A 15,017-nucleotide genomic window follows, 5' to 3' on the forward strand; every position below is an offset into this window, starting at 1 on the left:
CAAAGAAATAACGGCTATCGTATTCTCGAATACACCTAGACGCGACGAGGCAGGTTGAGTGCATCCTTCTCTTCCTTGACCAATAGCAAATACTGATAATCCTCAGACATTCCAAGGAAGGCTCTTCCCTAAAAACCCAAAACTCCTTCGTTTCACACAGGTCGAGGACGCCCGGGCTGAGGACTATGCTATTTGCTGGGCTGTTCCGCCAATGGCGCGAAGCTCATCTCGCGTCGCCTCAGATAGATCGATATTCCTGAAAGGAATGGGCTCTGGTTATTGAGACGACTGTCCGGGCTCTGCGCACTTACTCATTCCTTGGCTAGGCTATACAAACTCTTCGCCTTGAGTTAAGCATGCGACCGGGGCCACAATGACGAAGATAGTTTGCGATCAGGAAGCTGAATCCTGATAGCTTCTTCGTCCGTTTCCTGCGCCTGGACTCTGGACTTCGGAGGAACTTCTACTTGAACACCTTCGACTAGTCCCTTACCCAATTCACCGTATCATCAATTGTCCCCTCATATCTGCCCCCCAACCCCTGGAACTCGAAAATGGCCGCCCGCACCCGCCGTCGTCCCTACTGCGGAGCTATCTACTTTCAATTGGAACTCGTACGGCACCACTTCCGACCACGCCCAAATTTTCGGGATCATGGGGCTCGACGTTGACGTGTCCTTGCTCTCCCACGCATCCCAATGTTCAGTCCTTAGTACGCCTGCAAATCCTCAATACCTTGTCATCATTGTGAGCGAAGAATTGCTAATGGTGGGAACTTTCTATTGACTGTGCGAATAGAAGCCGTTAATTCAGCTACCTCCGCACTTCTTCAAACGACTCGCTGCATATCTACGCATCGTGCGTTTAATCCTTGAACAAAAACGCACTGTAGCTGACTTCATTCCAAGGAACGCAAGCATGGTAAACATTTTCATCCTCGGTTTCAGAGTATCGTACAAGTCCCACCTCGACTACATTATACAAGAAAGGATCAAAAGGAAATGAAGGTCCATTCTGCCTACACCATCCCTACTCAACGTGAACTATCATCACGTCACCGCCAACATTGCTCTTCGTTAGCCCAATGAATTTTTTCCTCCCGCGCAAGTATTCCAAGCGCTGGAGGACTCGTGGTTCAGTTCTGGCGTCTAGCCTCGGCGATTGCCTGTTTTGTCTGCGACCCGACGCTATTAGCCCTCCACGAACGACGTCCTCAGCCGCGGCGATCCGCAAGGCGCGGTCGAGCTCAGATAAAATATCCAGCACCGTCACCACTGGTACCCCTCGCCATGCCGATGATGCATGTACAGTTATCGGCCAGGGGAATGATGGGATGAGCAAGGATAACGAGGGTAACGGTGGATATGTCGCGGGCTCGAGTAGGCCGTGTCCCCGACTGGTCAATCGCGCGGTGCACTCCCCAGGATTACCCAGATCGAACTCGAGCCTGTCTACGTGGCTGTATCGCAACATTGGGTGCAGAATGACTGGCTCATGGCAGTCGTCGAGTTGTGATGGAAGCGGGACGCATGAATATGGCGACTTGTCATGCACCACTGGCGGCGAGGTTGTCGGCGGCGCCGACGAATATGGTGAATAGCAAGACGCGTTTTGGACTTCCATCGCGTGTGAACGGTGGTGAGTGGAACCCAGGGTGCTTTTATCCGATGTTGACAATGAGGACAGTGTTATGTCCCTCGATGTCATCTGCAAACTGGTGGCAATCGTTGTCGACGGTGCTCAAGGACGTTATGCGATGGTCTAGGGCCGTTTATACCCGTCTGACACTGCACTGGGCGGCATGTTGGTCGAGTACCACTAGGGGGAATGGTAAGACCTTACCGTGACTGAAAGTAAGTGTAGGGGGCTTGATATTGGGTGGGGGGACCGGGCTGGGAGGTCTGATTATATGGGAAAGAGGGATGGTAGTGGTTTGATGGAGGAAGGAAAGCTGGGGGGAGAGGACGAAGGGTGGGTTCTTATATGTTGCTTGCGTTTATTACTCCTAACCCAAGGTCTTGTCTGTCTGTAGGGTTAAGGTTCTACTTTTACGGCAACAAGTGGACCGCCAGCGCCAGTCTCTCTCGACGTAGAGTCAATGCTGAATTGCTTCGGCTCGGCTCTATGATCGGCTGAAAGTTTCTGATGGACATTCTGCGCCGATCATCTATGTCTGGCTTCAACATATAATGTAAATCACCACTTGTGGATATTTCAGTGGACTACGTCAGACCGAGGTTCCTTGATGGTATGGACTATTCTATCACGGCGAGATAAGCCAATGATGGAGGATCATATACCACGCAGATCATAGATATTCGTCGGGGACGCCTATTTCCCGTCGGCCCCCTCTCCGTGTTGATCATGTCGAAGCCACAATCTCCTCTTGCGGTATACAGCCTCGCCGCGCACTGCTGTGAGAAATGATAGTTTGACTGGCGCTGAAATACCGGTGAATGGCTCGGCCACAATCACCTCTCACGAGCCGATCGGTTTGCCAACCCCATCTTCGCCTCCCTCGACTTACACCGTTTTCTCTTGGTGACTTTCTGTGACCGGCGAAATCATTTGGGCGGAAAATATTGGGTGATCATCATGGGCTTGTGTAATACCTCTCAAATACTTTTACGCATTCAAGCAGACGTTAACATGAGCTTAATATTGAGTAGCAAGCATGGCTAAAATATATAATCATGATGAACATCACCAAAGCGCGAGGAGGAGTATTGGTTGAGGACTGGGTTCAAGGAATAGATAATGCATGATCGCCATGTTGATCCTTAGGGAGCGGCAGCGGGATCATCATCTATGACGGGGTCACCGGTGCTAACAGCTGCCCCCTTTGCCTTGGACTTCTTCCTCTTGTCCGCAGAGGGGCTAGCGACGGCTAGCACAACAGCGAAGGCAATTAAAAAAAGGGCTGCGCGCATTGTGAGTAAGTTGGCTGACGTTAAGCCTGAGTGTGAGATATGCGTGAGTCTTGTGCACAAAAAACAGGGCTAAGGGAAGCTGCCTACGTCTGAGATGTGGGTTGTAGGACAGAAGTGCAAGAGGCGGCTAACGCCCTTTTATTAGTGTCTGAAGCGCTAGACATGGGGGAGTATCCGTAGAGCCTTGGTTACAGTGGAGCAGTTAGATGCTAACCCGCGTACAAAAGATGGTCTAACGACACTTTAGAAGGGCGCCTTTTCTGATTCTTGAAGAATCGTGTACTTACAGTGCATTGCATTTCAACTGAGGATAACATGTTGTGGATGAGATCGTGGCGCAGCAGAAAGTCGACGTACCCCTGTATCACGGGACAAGGCAAATTTACCTCTAAATCTGTCTGTTCGAGGAGTTCTTTTTGAAGTGCAAATGCCTGCAATCGTGAAAACCAGCAAGAAACGCGCTGCCGCGCCCCACTCTGGCGGACCTTCCTCAAAGAAGCCACATCTTGGGAAATCTGCTGCTACCACGTCAAAGCCTCGGCGCAGTCAGCGTATCACTGTCCCAGCGCAACCCGACAATGATGAGTCCGAAGACGATGAAGTAGAAGACGAGCATGAAGACGAAGACCAATGGGTAGATGAAGAAGATGGCTTAGACCACGATGATATAGCAATGGACGTCGACTCCAAACCTGCTAAAGACCCCAATGGTGAGTGCAATATAATCCATGTCGATCCCCTTCAGCTCTGAGGTTCCTTTTAGCTATCAGAGAGGCTAGAAAGGCCCAAAAAGTGGTTCAGGACCAGAGAAAAGCTGCCAAACCACATTCCGATCTTTTGGTTGATGCTAAGAAGCTGTGGTCACTCGCTCGTCAACGCAACACATCCCCAGAAGAACGTCAAAAGCATGTTCAAAGCCTCATGAATATAATCAGAGGAAAGGTCAAAGATATTGTATTCAAACACGATGCAAGTCGGATCATTCAGACGATTGTGAGGAACGGGAAGCAGAAGGAGCGCGACGAGATTGCTGCGGAGCTCAGGGGCCGCTATAAAGATTTAGCCCAGAATAAATACTCGAAAGTAAGTCACAATTGGAAACCTTGTCGGAGGAGGGAGTTGTTCACCTAATGAAGTCCAATTTATTTTCAGTTCCTGGTCTCAAAACTCATACGTCTCTGTCCGACACATCGCGCGTCTATCTTGACCGAGTTTGAAGGCCACGTCATTCGATTACTTCTCCATCGTGAAGCATCTTCTGTCCTTGCTGATGCATTCGAACTTTGGGCGAACTCGTACGAGCGTACGATCCTGGTAAGGGAGTTCTATGGCAAGGAAGCTGCCCTTTTCGCCACAGATAATGGTGGAGAGGTTGATAAGGCGAAGGCTAGAGGTGGGCTCAAGGGTATCCTGGATGGATCAAGTGTTGAGCAGAAAAAGAGGATTATGAACGCAACGAAAGATTCTCTGGTCAAGATGTGAGTTTGTGGGTTGTGCTTTGCCCTGCTATCGATTTCATTGAACATGACGGTAGATTCAATAACTCCGACAAAGGTGCTGTTTCGCATGCGATAGTCCACCGTGCATTGTGGGAGTACATTTCCGCCGTCAATGAACTATCCGACGAGGCAGAGCGCGAGAAACAACGGCGAGAAATGTTTGAATGGTCAGGCGAATTCCCTTATCGTAGGAGTCGCATGGTAAACTAATACCTCTCGCGTCGACAGCTGTCAGGATGCACTAGCCGAAATGGTTCATACAAAAGACGGTAGCCGCGTCGTCAGAGGCTTCCTCGCTTATGGGACCGCAAAAGTAAGACGTGCCCTTCTTTCGTCGTCTTGACCTACCCTAACTTCTGCTCGCTCAGGACCGGAAACTTGTCTTAAAAGCGCTGAAACCGCACATTGAACGCGTTTGCCTTGACGAAGAGGCCCAATTCGTTCTCTTCACTGCCTTAGATGTCATCGAGTAAGTCAATTGACTAATTCTATGGCTGTCAAAAATCTAACACTTCCCAGCGACACAAAACAAGTCGCCAAGACATTAGTCTCGTCAATCACAGCTTCGGCACAAAAGCTATATCTTACACCTCAAGGTCGACGATCTCTTCTTTACCTCCTCGTCCCTCGTTCCAGACGGCACTTTACTCCATCGCAAATTGCGTTACTGGCGGAAACCGACGAGATTCGGGCACTGACGAGCAAGAAGGAAGCTGACGTAAGAGAAGCAGAGATTAGAGAGGCCGCTAGCGAGTCGCTGATATCCTGGGTGACTACGGACGCGGCGGATATAGCGAGAGAACCCGGAGGCAGCCTTGTCCTCGCCGAGATCATGTTGTACGCTGTTGGAGGTATGTCAAGATCTTTGCCCGACGTTGCCAGTATAGGCTAACTCGATTAACATTAATGACGCATAGATAAATCCGCTGCCATTAAATCTTTACTACAAGCGATATCGGCAACCTACCCGTCTCCCGATGCTTCCAACCCCCATTTAATCGACCTGCCCCACGGATCACGCCTTTACAAAAACCTCCTGCAAGGGGGGCACTTTAACCACACGACGAAGGAGGTGGACCGCGCCCTAGGATGGGACGCCGCGGAGTTTGCTGAAAAGTTCGTCGAGATCGTTGGCGAGGACGTGTCGGTAGCGATGTGTACACAGGGTGAAGCTAACGGAGCGTTCGTCATCGCGGAATTATGCGACAGTATACACCGGGGAGGCAAGTCGAAAACTGGCCAGACCGTCAAGGGTTGGTTTGGCAGCGATGGCTTGAAGCAAGTTGAGCAGGGGAAGGCAAAGGGAAGGAGAGTCTTGCTCGAGAAACTTGCACTGTTGTGATTGACGTATCTGTTACCGTCCCGTATCGTAGAGGTTCACCGACGGGCGACTAACATAAAGGTACGAAGTTGGTCAATAGGTTTCAAAAAAGCATGTCGGTACAAATGTAGTTTACTTCTTCGTCTTCGCTCTCTTCTAGCCCTGCCATCCCAATCAACTTGGGTAATTGCTTTGAGTTCCTCGAGCTCTCCCTTAGTGATGAAGCACCTCTGTAGTGCTACGTCCTTAATCGGTAACTCGTGGCGTTTGCGTTGCTCGAGGAGATCCTTTAAGACACCTAAAATAGCGCTGGAGCCCTCCCTATCCAAGTCGCACGCAGATAGCTGGAGGGTTTGCAGGGCAGAAAAGTGAGGCTTCTCCAAAGAGAGCTCTGTCAGGACACTGAAAGGTAGTGTGGAGACATCACTCAAGTGGAGGCACCGTATTCGCTCGAAGCGACGGAATAAATCCGCCCACTGCGGCGCTCGCATGTCTTGCAAACATCCAACTTCCAATACGGGGACAATCTCAAGGGGTAGGCCGGAGCATAATGCTAAGCAGGCTTCGGGGTAGCGACCACTTTCTAAGGCTACCACCAAGGAAAGCTTCTCGGAACCCACGCTTTCTACGGTGAATTCAAAGGCATCGCTAAACCGCCAGCCATGTGCAAGAACTTTACTGATCGTAGGAGCGTCCGGTTCGGCGAATCGCGCGCACAGTGTGGCAAGATGCGACCAGTCTGGTTCCCCTGCAGGTTCCTCCGTGAGGGCGAACTTGACGCTTACACTGGATGGATAGTCGAGGTTTGCAAAGATGGCAGATACGTCAAGGATGTCGGAGGAAATGGATATGTGCAGAAGGTTGGGCAGCTGAACGCGTGACGGAAGGAAGGTGTCCTTGACAACACCAGAAATGTCAATCTCCTTCAAGTTGGGTGAATGCTGCAAGTAAGAAAGCAGAAGTGAAGTTTGTATCCCCCCAGTAGTGAAAGAGAGTCGTAAATATGTTAAATGGGGGAGCGGAGAAATCTCTAGAGAAATGGGAATATTCACGAGGGATAGGCGGCTGATGGAGGGCATGCCGCTGAGCAAGACATTAGGCGGTGGCTGTGAGACGGTCGTATTTGCAGACAGCTGGAGGTCCTCCAATATGGTAGCGCCTGGAACCCCAGGCAAGGGTAAGAACTGCAGCACGTCGGTGTCCACCATCGACCAGATCTGAAGAGTTTGCATGCGACCTATTTCTGCCATAACCGCTCCGGCTACTAGTGTATGGAGCCCCACGTCGTATGGATGTGTCCCGCAACTGATTTGAAGAGGTGCAGACTTGGATCGTTTGAGCAACTCCAAGGCGCTACCTGGGTGAGAAATATCGATGGTGGTCCACATCTGAGGTGAGGCGAGTGCGATGGCGCGCCATTGACGACATACGCTGGTAACATTTATCCAGCTTGGTACCGGAGCTGTCTGAGCCTGTCCGGATCTCACCAACTGAAATATTGCTGCAAATATTTCTGGAGGGAGCCTCGAGATGCTGCTGTGCGTATTACGCTGTGTCTTCAGAACACGGATAGCTGCATCGTATCCAGCAATCTCTTTATCAATAGCACGCTGAGCATCAGTGGCATGGGGTTCACAAGTAGACCTGAAAATAGAATCAATGTCAGTGCTCATGCCGGGGGGGGGAAGTTCGATGCACTCAACATGATAAGCGTTCGTAAGCATCAATGCCACTGGGTTATGGCTTGCTAGTACAAATTGGATTCTTGGGATTCTTACTGAAGCTCAACGCCCCGGCAGGTCAGGGATTCGCTTGAAGTACTCGTGCGTCCAATGTCAGCGCTTTCAAGTTGGACTTTTGAGCGCTGAGCGCTTGAGCAGCCCGTTCAATGTGTATTTCTTTGACCTTATTTGTCCTCGCGGAATCAATTCTCGACATTGTCCCAGCTCCTGTAATTCTCCTATTTCCATTATGGGGACAGTTTATAGTATAACATGAAGCTTCGAGGAAGAGGTGAAGAGTTTCCAGAACCAGCGACAAGTAAAGGTTCGCGGAGCCCTCACCCAACCACCGCTAGTTGTATACCAGGACTTTACTGACCGGACGGCCCCTGGTTCGGCGAAGCGTGCACACAGATGCGACCCGTCTGGTCCTCCCGCATGAGCTAGAACCTGCGTTGGGCGAACAGCCTATATTCGCATACAGACAGCGGATACGTCGAGGTCACCTGAGAAGATAGCTATACCCAGAAGGCTGAGGAGCTGGATGTGTGATGAGACGTTTAGATCCCTTTGGTATCGGACCTAAGTTGCAGATACGTTAGATGAGGCAGCGGAGAAGATAGGCGGCAGGGGGAGGAGGGCATGTCTCTGCGCAGGACATAGAGTGGTATCAGCGATATAGGTCCTCCAGCATAGGCGCGACCGCCGCCCCATTCTAGTGCAACAGACCGTTGCCCGAATCTAAAAACTTAATTGTGTTACCTCATATCGTATGGGTGTGCTCTACAGATGATGTGCGGAGGCGCATACTTGACTCGCTCGAGGAATGACACCGGAGGCCGATTCGGACAAGAAATATCAATGAAGGTCCACGAGAGTAGGGTGTCGCGCTACCGACTATATACCACAGTGATATTCATCCAGTGCGACGAGGAGTCACTTGTGTCAGAGATTGGAACTCATGTAGATTTTACCAACTGAGGGACTGTTGTGAAAACTTTCGCGGGGAGCCTCGAGATGCTGCTGCACTCACTGCGCCGTATGATTAGATCCCGAAGCTTTGATTCGTGGGCAGAAGTATCAGACCTGAAATTTGAAAGCCAAGTCAATATCAGCTATGAACGAAGAGTTGGATGAGATTGACATGCCCCATTGAGTGTGCGTTAAAGATATTTGAGTGCTGAATATGCCTGCGCGATGCGTCCACAGGGCACATCTTAGTAATGGAATCGGATGAGGAATGAATCGATAAAGTCTGAACGAAGGTAAAGGTGCTCTGTGAACCACCGCGTACAACTCGAGCTGGACTTATAATAGTTCGCAGTCAGGGTCTCAGGGGTGCGAGGAGCATCACGTGCGTGGCAAGTTGGGACTCGAATGAGGAGCAACGGTATCCTTGAGTATCGCTCTAAGAGCCAGTGCTTTTGAATTCTTCAAGATCCTTGTGAACTGAATGTCAGTTTAGTTCCCCTGCACTCGCTTTCTTCACTAATACTCCCAAGGCCTCCCAAAGGAACCAAGAAGAAAGCGATTCCCGCGCCAGCACCAAGTTCTGATGGCTCAGCTACACCTCACATTCCGGTGAGAATCCAAGTCCAGATCTCAGGTTCAGTAACTTAACATGATTTATCAGTAGTCGCTCTCAGAGCAGCTGTCTTATCTCCACAGCCCAAGACCTTTCAAGAACCCGAACTATACCAAGAACGCCAATCGTCGCACGAAGAACCTGAAGGCAGTCTTAGGTCAGGAGAAGGAACGGGAGCGGGCGGAGAGGGAAAGGAGGAGGCAGCAGAAGTCGGAAAGCATGGAGGTCGACGAAGGAGCTGAGTCCAAGAACCCCAACGTCGAGGAGGAGGATCTACCGACTTGTATGTTATCCTTCACCCGTTCTAGGAGTACGAATGACCGTTTTAGATTCCTCTATCGAGGCGCCGCCATCATTTCTACCTCAGAGGCGGTATTGCGATATAACTGGACTGGAGGTAATTACAGATTTCGTCAAGCTTCTCCTTTGCTCACCACGGGCCAGGCGCCATATACCGACCCTGCAACGGGCCTTCGGTACCACGACAAAAGTGTTTACGAGCTAATCAAGAGTCTCGTGAGTTGATCTGTTTTCATCATGGGGGCATTCGCTGACAACATTGTTGAAGAGTACGAGCTCTGCGAAAGATTATTTGTCTGGTAAGTTAGGCACTGACATGATCTTGCACGCTCTAACCTATACTCGCCAGCACGGGGTGTAAATTCGATTGTAAAATAGGTACATACGTGGAGTTGGCTGTTTGTGAAGCGTCGGTGTAATGCGTACACGGTCAATGGTTATTCACGAAGAATATAACAATAATTGTAGACATGGTACACGACTTCGATCTCAATGGACCTAACTTTTCCTCTTGAATCGATCCAACGCAGATGGTTTATCGTTCTCTGTTTGGCCTGCCGCTGCCCGTCGTTTCTCTTCTTTTTGTTTCTCCAATTTAGCCCGGATAGCCACCTGCACCGATGACACTCGTCAAACTTCGTACATTGCAAAGACGAGATCGACTTACCACTGTAGGATCAATGACATTCTTCCGCTGCTTCCTCAGATACCTCTTTAGACTCTTGCCTTTACCACGCATTTTCCTCTTTTCTCTCTCTTCTCTCGACTCCTTCTTTCCATGATCTCCTTCGACCTCGCTCTCAACCTCTTCCGTTTCATCCGCCTTTCCGGATACTTTCAGCCGTTGTATCCTCGGCAAACGCGCAAACGGCGTGCTCGTGGTGTCAGTAACCAATTTTGATGGTAGTGCCAAGGATCCAACAAATTCAGGGTCCAGCGCGATCATATCAGGTTGGATCTAATGTACGCGATAAGAGGTCACATTCCGGGGGCATGCTAGCACCAGACTTACCTTGTCTAGAAGCGCCTTGACTTCACGTTCTCGTCTCGTCTTCTTGTTCTCGAATGGATCAGCTTCAGAACTATCGAAGTTCGGCTCGCCAGCACCTGGTACCAGGATACTTGATAGCCCTGCGGCGTGGCCAATAGTAAGGATATCCTGGAATGGCGTGAATCGTACGGAAGTCAGAGGGCGATGGGGGACGGGATGGGTGATATACAGCGGGGGAGGTGCCTTTGTGGTCGAGGCTGAATGTATAGACGACGTTGAGTAGACCTAGAAATGATGTTAACAAAGGTAGGCGGTCGGGAATAGTAGCATCGTAGATTCACATTCACTGTTCCACCACTCGCAGAAGCCAGGAACCCCCGCTGACTCCAATCCAGGTCAGCGCTCCCTCCTCTCGCCGACCATTCTCTTACTGCACCCTTCCAGTTCCGACAATCCCATACTTTCACTGTCGAGTCGCGTCCTGCAGTAGCCATGTATCTCCCTGCCTGACTTGGATCTACAGCGACGCTGGTAACCGGTCCGAGGTGGGCTAAAAGCTGAACAGCCGGATGAGGTAGATTCGGTGTCCACAGCGTGACGCAGCCGTTTTGATGGCCCAGGTGTATCACAGCGTTGTGCGTGTTTTGAGTCATTGTAGTACATGCTCCCAGCTTTGTGCGGTGCTCGACCAATAGTTGGCCGGTTGACGTATCTTGGTATTTGAGATAGCCAGCGTTACCCTAGGGTTGATGTTGAGCAGATAAACAGCTATGACAGCACGGGGGCTCACGATTGTTGCAAGTAACCAGTGATATGGTAGGAATTCCAGGCATGTCGGTTCGATGTGCGCTTTTAGACAATGGAGTTCGACTCCATCTCTGTCGTAGATGAATACATACTTCCTCTGCGCCACTGCAAAATGAGATTGATCATGTAAGAACCTAGCAGTGATATCAGCAAACTGCATCAATCAATGAATCTAGTATGAGCGTACGTGATATCGCGACATGTTTCCTGCAGCTGGAGTTCAGCATGCAGTTGCCCAGTGAGCCAGTCAAACGTCGCAGCATGGCCATCTCTTCCGATGATCGCAAGGTGTCTAAAAAGTCGTATAGGTATCAATTACATAGAAATCGGACAAAGGCCTACCGACCGGCCGTTCCGCGTATGCCGTGACTTATACGGACCACCATCTAACTTCCACTCTTTTCTGCCTAAAGCAGCCTCTTGGCCGGTACTTTCTACTATCTCAGACTGCCCAACACGCCATGTCTTTTCCATCTCCCCTTCAACCTCCATTTTACCTGCTTCTGATGTTAAGAGCAGTTCGGCATCTTCCAACAAGGCTTTAGACTGAGCTGCATGTGTTGAAGTTCGAGCAAGCTTGTTCCGAAGTTTCTTGTTCGCTATGTGGTTGTGAGTAGGGACATTCTCGATAGTTTTTGTCGGTCGCAGGGATTTTGGGAGAGACGTCTGCTTTACAAGAGACTGATATGTCAAGTCCGAAGTTGAGGCGCTATTGCTCGTCGCCTGTGTAGGCCGTCTGCGCTTTTTGGATGCCGAGGAAAGGGAGTCAGCTTTAGCTAGTAGAGCGTCCATCTTTTGGAAGTCAGGAGAGAGCTATGTTGTAGCTGCGATCGAAAATAGTTCACTGGAAAAGTGACCGTGGGAAGTGAACTATTGATGATAAGATCGGATACAGCGTTGTAAACGACCGCGACAATGGAAGACGACAATTCGCCTCCTCCTCCTCCTGAACAGCAGCCCCCTCCACCACCAAGCCACACAGGCTCTCCTACGGACTTCTTGAAGGGCGTGGTTGGAAAACGCGTAATTGTCAGACTTACCTCTGGTGTCGATTACCGTGGTAAGCACACAATAATGCTGTCATGATTGATATTCCTGATACACGGACTGCGTATATCAGGGATTCTTTCGTGCCTCGATGGCTACATGAATATTGCATTAGAGCAGACAGAAGAACACGTCAATGGGGCTGTTACAAACCGATATGGCGATGCTTTCATTCGGGGCAATAACGGTTGGTCTCACAATCATAGCACAGCAATGATGCACTCCCGTTGCTGATTGCTTTTCAGTGCTCTACATCTCTGCCGACGAGCCTCTGTAACATGCAGTCTAGGACTCATGTATTTCGTTGTTGTGCTAAAACGATGTGCGATTGAACTCGTGTACTCATCGAAGCTGTACGCAGCGCGCGCTTCAAGGCTTATGGGATACATTCTAACTAATTACAGACGCCATATGGGCCTGGAAACTGAATCCCGATATATTAGGATATACTTAGCATGCTCGGGCGCGCAGTACGCTGATGAAAAATACTCACGACTAGACATCTTGTGAGAGATCGCGTGGATGGCAGTGATCCTCTGTACCGGCGTGGATCTCTTTCAATGACTAGCTGACGAGACAGTAGCTCGTCTACAGGAAAGCTATCACTCACTCTCCTCTGCTCTGCACAGTGCCTGGTCACTGCCAATTCCCCGAGATCCAACCTTCCCCAGGGACCTTACACCCTCGCTCCCACTTTAGCTTATCTCCCCCACACGACGTCGACGGAAACCCTCAGAACATGACTAGGCCAATTCCACCTACGTTCTCTCGCCGAGAGAGCATGTCCTTGAAAGAGTCCAATAGTGTTCGACCGTCTCCTGCCGACCTCCCACAGCTTTCGATTCCGTCTCCAAAGACATTAACCTTAAGCGCCCGGCGGCTAGAGACACCCAAGACTCCAGAAACCCCACATTCTCTCACCTCACCTGAGCTTCGCGTGGTTGACCTGACAAAGTGCGTCAAGACCGTTTCGAAGGAGGCTGAGGCACACGGGGGCTTTTCGGATATCTACATCGGAGAGTGGGAGCGTGTACGTGACCCCGAGGAGGATGAATCTGGGGGCAGTACGGTGATGACGGTACGTCGCTGCGTCTTTTGCTAATTGGCCTCGATGTCGAAGCTCGTCCTGTTGCTCAGGTTGCTGTTAAGCTACTTAGAGTTCTAAGTAAGCAAGACCAAGACGGCGTAAAGGCCCGAAAGGTTCGTCATTCGTTCATAATTGTGCCAGAGATGCCTGACGTATCCTTGATAGCGGCTGAATCGCGAGGTTTTCGTTTGGCATCGTCTCGACCATCCACATATTGCCAGATTTTTCGGTACTTCATACCATATGGCTGGACGACCCGCAATGGTGATGCAATGGTACAAGAATGGCAGTGCCATTGAATATCTGAAATTCAAAAACCCAGACGCCGATCGCATGAGCTTGGTGTGCTATTCATGGATTCTGACTCACTCTGCCCCCCTTTGACAATTGAACCCAGATACGGGACGTTGCCAGAGGTCTGACCTACCTCCACACTTTGGAAAAACCAATCGTGCACGGTGATCTCAAAGGCGTGAGTTCTATTTTCTCGCCGTACTTGTTCTATTATCTCAAAAAACCATTGGAAACAGAATAATATACTGATCACGGACGACGGCCGTGCCGCCTTGAGCGATTTCGGCCTCTCTCAGGTCATTGACGACCTCATGGGGCCATCTGGGTTTACTCCTTCTTGCTCTGAAGCTGGACCAGTCAGATGGCAAGCTCCTGAGTTCCTGGAGGACGATAACTCTCGGCCAAAACTGTCTTCGGACGTCTGGTCCTTTGGTTGCACAGCCTACGAAGTGAGCATTAATTTCCCCCTCTCATACTATATAGCATGGATTCTAACTGAGACTTCAGTTATTAACTGGCAATGTACCGTACCGGCATCGCTTACGTGACTTCTTGGTCATGCAGGATATCAAAGCTGGGGTCAAACCCGCGCAGACTGAAGATATTCCTAATTGCCAGATGGCCAGCATCCTATACCGCTGCTGGTCATATTCCCCCCTCGAACGACTCACCATGTCTGAGGTAGAGGTGGAACTAGATGATCTACTGGCGGCTTTATCATGACACTGTGCCTCTTCATGGACACCGAATCTCAACTTCGCTTTCGCCGAGCTTTTTTTATACATCTCAGTAACGATATTTCTTTATAATATGTAATAAATCTTAGGGCACGCGTGTGGCCCTCGGGACTAGAAGAACAGTCCGTACTACATCTATCGAACATGTACATACCAGGATGTATCTGGATACTCTCAGGCCAACATTGCTATCTTCCGATGTTTGGGTTCTCCACGTTTCGGATTTCGCTGCGATCTTGGACTCTGACTGGGCGGATATATTACGGCCGTACGCACAGGTACTAGAATTGAATATTTGAATCCCGAGCGTGTTGGTCCAAACTTCGTTCGAAGGCTATCGAAGTCGTTCGACGACCGGCCGACTCATCTTCCGCAGCTTGAGCACCTCTCCCTATATCATTGTTCCTTCGATGGCACCACGCCTCGTCCGAGCCTCACCTTATCGGTCGAATTGTTCCTCAAGGAGCGTATGAGCCCCGATATACTTTTCGAAGGCTTGTCAATCTATTCCTCTATCGCAAAAGCTATGATTGACAGGCTCGGGAAAGTGACCAAGATCAACTGGGCCGCCTCCATCCGCGACATAGAGGAGAATGATAAGCAGGACAAGTTGTTTATGCGGGATATGGTGGCCGCTGATCTTATCGATAGAGTGTACAGTGACTGGAACACATATCTAGAACATCAATGTCTGTTGA

General features: G+C 50.1%; 7 protein-coding genes across 7 annotated transcripts; 4 read left to right on the forward strand and 3 right to left on the reverse strand.

Annotated features, from left to right (window-relative positions):
* Positions 1-1,029: 1,029 nt before the first annotated feature.
* Positions 1,030-1,623, reverse strand: PC9H_002088 (uncharacterized protein; the record flags this gene model as incomplete). The annotated part of the gene is made up of 1 exon (XM_036771730.1): positions 1,030-1,623. One exon carries the CDS (start codon positions 1,621-1,623, stop codon positions 1,030-1,032), a length of 594 nt encoding a protein of 197 aa, XP_036626351.1.
* A 1,734-nt stretch (positions 1,624-3,357) lies between these two features.
* Positions 3,358-5,771, forward strand: PUF6 (pumilio domain member 6; the record flags this gene model as incomplete). The annotated part of the gene is made up of 8 exons (XM_036771731.1): positions 3,358-3,640; positions 3,694-4,013; positions 4,083-4,408; positions 4,465-4,596; positions 4,658-4,742; positions 4,798-4,898; positions 4,949-5,280; positions 5,347-5,771. The coding sequence occupies 8 exons, from the start codon at positions 3,358-3,360 to the stop codon at positions 5,769-5,771; spliced, it is 2,004 nt and encodes a 667-aa protein (XP_036626352.1).
* Positions 5,772-5,806: 35 nt separating this feature from the next.
* Positions 5,807-7,423, reverse strand: PC9H_002090 (uncharacterized protein; the record flags this gene model as incomplete). Its single annotated transcript, XM_036771732.1, has 1 exon — positions 5,807-7,423. One exon carries the CDS (start codon positions 7,421-7,423, stop codon positions 5,807-5,809), a length of 1,617 nt encoding a protein of 538 aa, XP_036626353.1.
* Positions 7,424-9,026: 1,603 nt separating this feature from the next.
* Positions 9,027-9,734, forward strand: IES6 (chromatin-remodeling complex subunit ies6; the record flags this gene model as incomplete). Its single annotated transcript, XM_036771733.1, has 6 exons — positions 9,027-9,052; positions 9,140-9,339; positions 9,386-9,453; positions 9,501-9,572; positions 9,625-9,655; positions 9,706-9,734. 6 exons carry the CDS (start codon positions 9,027-9,029, stop codon positions 9,732-9,734), a joined length of 426 nt encoding a protein of 141 aa, XP_036626354.1.
* A 120-nt stretch (positions 9,735-9,854) lies between these two features.
* Positions 9,855-11,946, reverse strand: UTP7 (Small subunit (SSU) processome component; the record flags this gene model as incomplete). The annotated part of the gene is made up of 7 exons (XM_036771734.1): positions 9,855-9,968; positions 10,024-10,314; positions 10,369-10,632; positions 10,689-11,087; positions 11,138-11,288; positions 11,342-11,446; positions 11,501-11,946. 7 exons carry the CDS (start codon positions 11,944-11,946, stop codon positions 9,855-9,857), a joined length of 1,770 nt encoding a protein of 589 aa, XP_036626355.1.
* A 123-nt stretch (positions 11,947-12,069) lies between these two features.
* Positions 12,070-12,478, forward strand: LSM6 (U4/U6-U5 snRNP complex subunit lsm6; the record flags this gene model as incomplete). Its single annotated transcript, XM_036771735.1, has 3 exons — positions 12,070-12,214; positions 12,275-12,388; positions 12,447-12,478. 3 exons carry the CDS (start codon positions 12,070-12,072, stop codon positions 12,476-12,478), a joined length of 291 nt encoding a protein of 96 aa, XP_036626356.1.
* Positions 12,479-12,940: 462 nt separating this feature from the next.
* On the forward strand, positions 12,941-14,305 carry PC9H_002094 (uncharacterized protein; the record flags this gene model as incomplete). The annotated part of the gene is made up of 6 exons (XM_036771736.1): positions 12,941-13,279; positions 13,339-13,401; positions 13,454-13,630; positions 13,686-13,760; positions 13,819-14,031; positions 14,090-14,305. The coding sequence occupies 6 exons, from the start codon at positions 12,941-12,943 to the stop codon at positions 14,303-14,305; spliced, it is 1,083 nt and encodes a 360-aa protein (XP_036626357.1).
* Positions 14,306-15,017: the final 712 nt, after the last annotated feature.

This window comes from Pleurotus ostreatus (genome assembly GCF_014466165.1).
Source record: "Pleurotus ostreatus strain PC9 chromosome Unknown scaffold_10, whole genome shotgun sequence".
In the NCBI taxonomy this organism is placed as follows: domain Eukaryota; kingdom Fungi; phylum Basidiomycota; class Agaricomycetes; order Agaricales; family Pleurotaceae; genus Pleurotus; species Pleurotus ostreatus.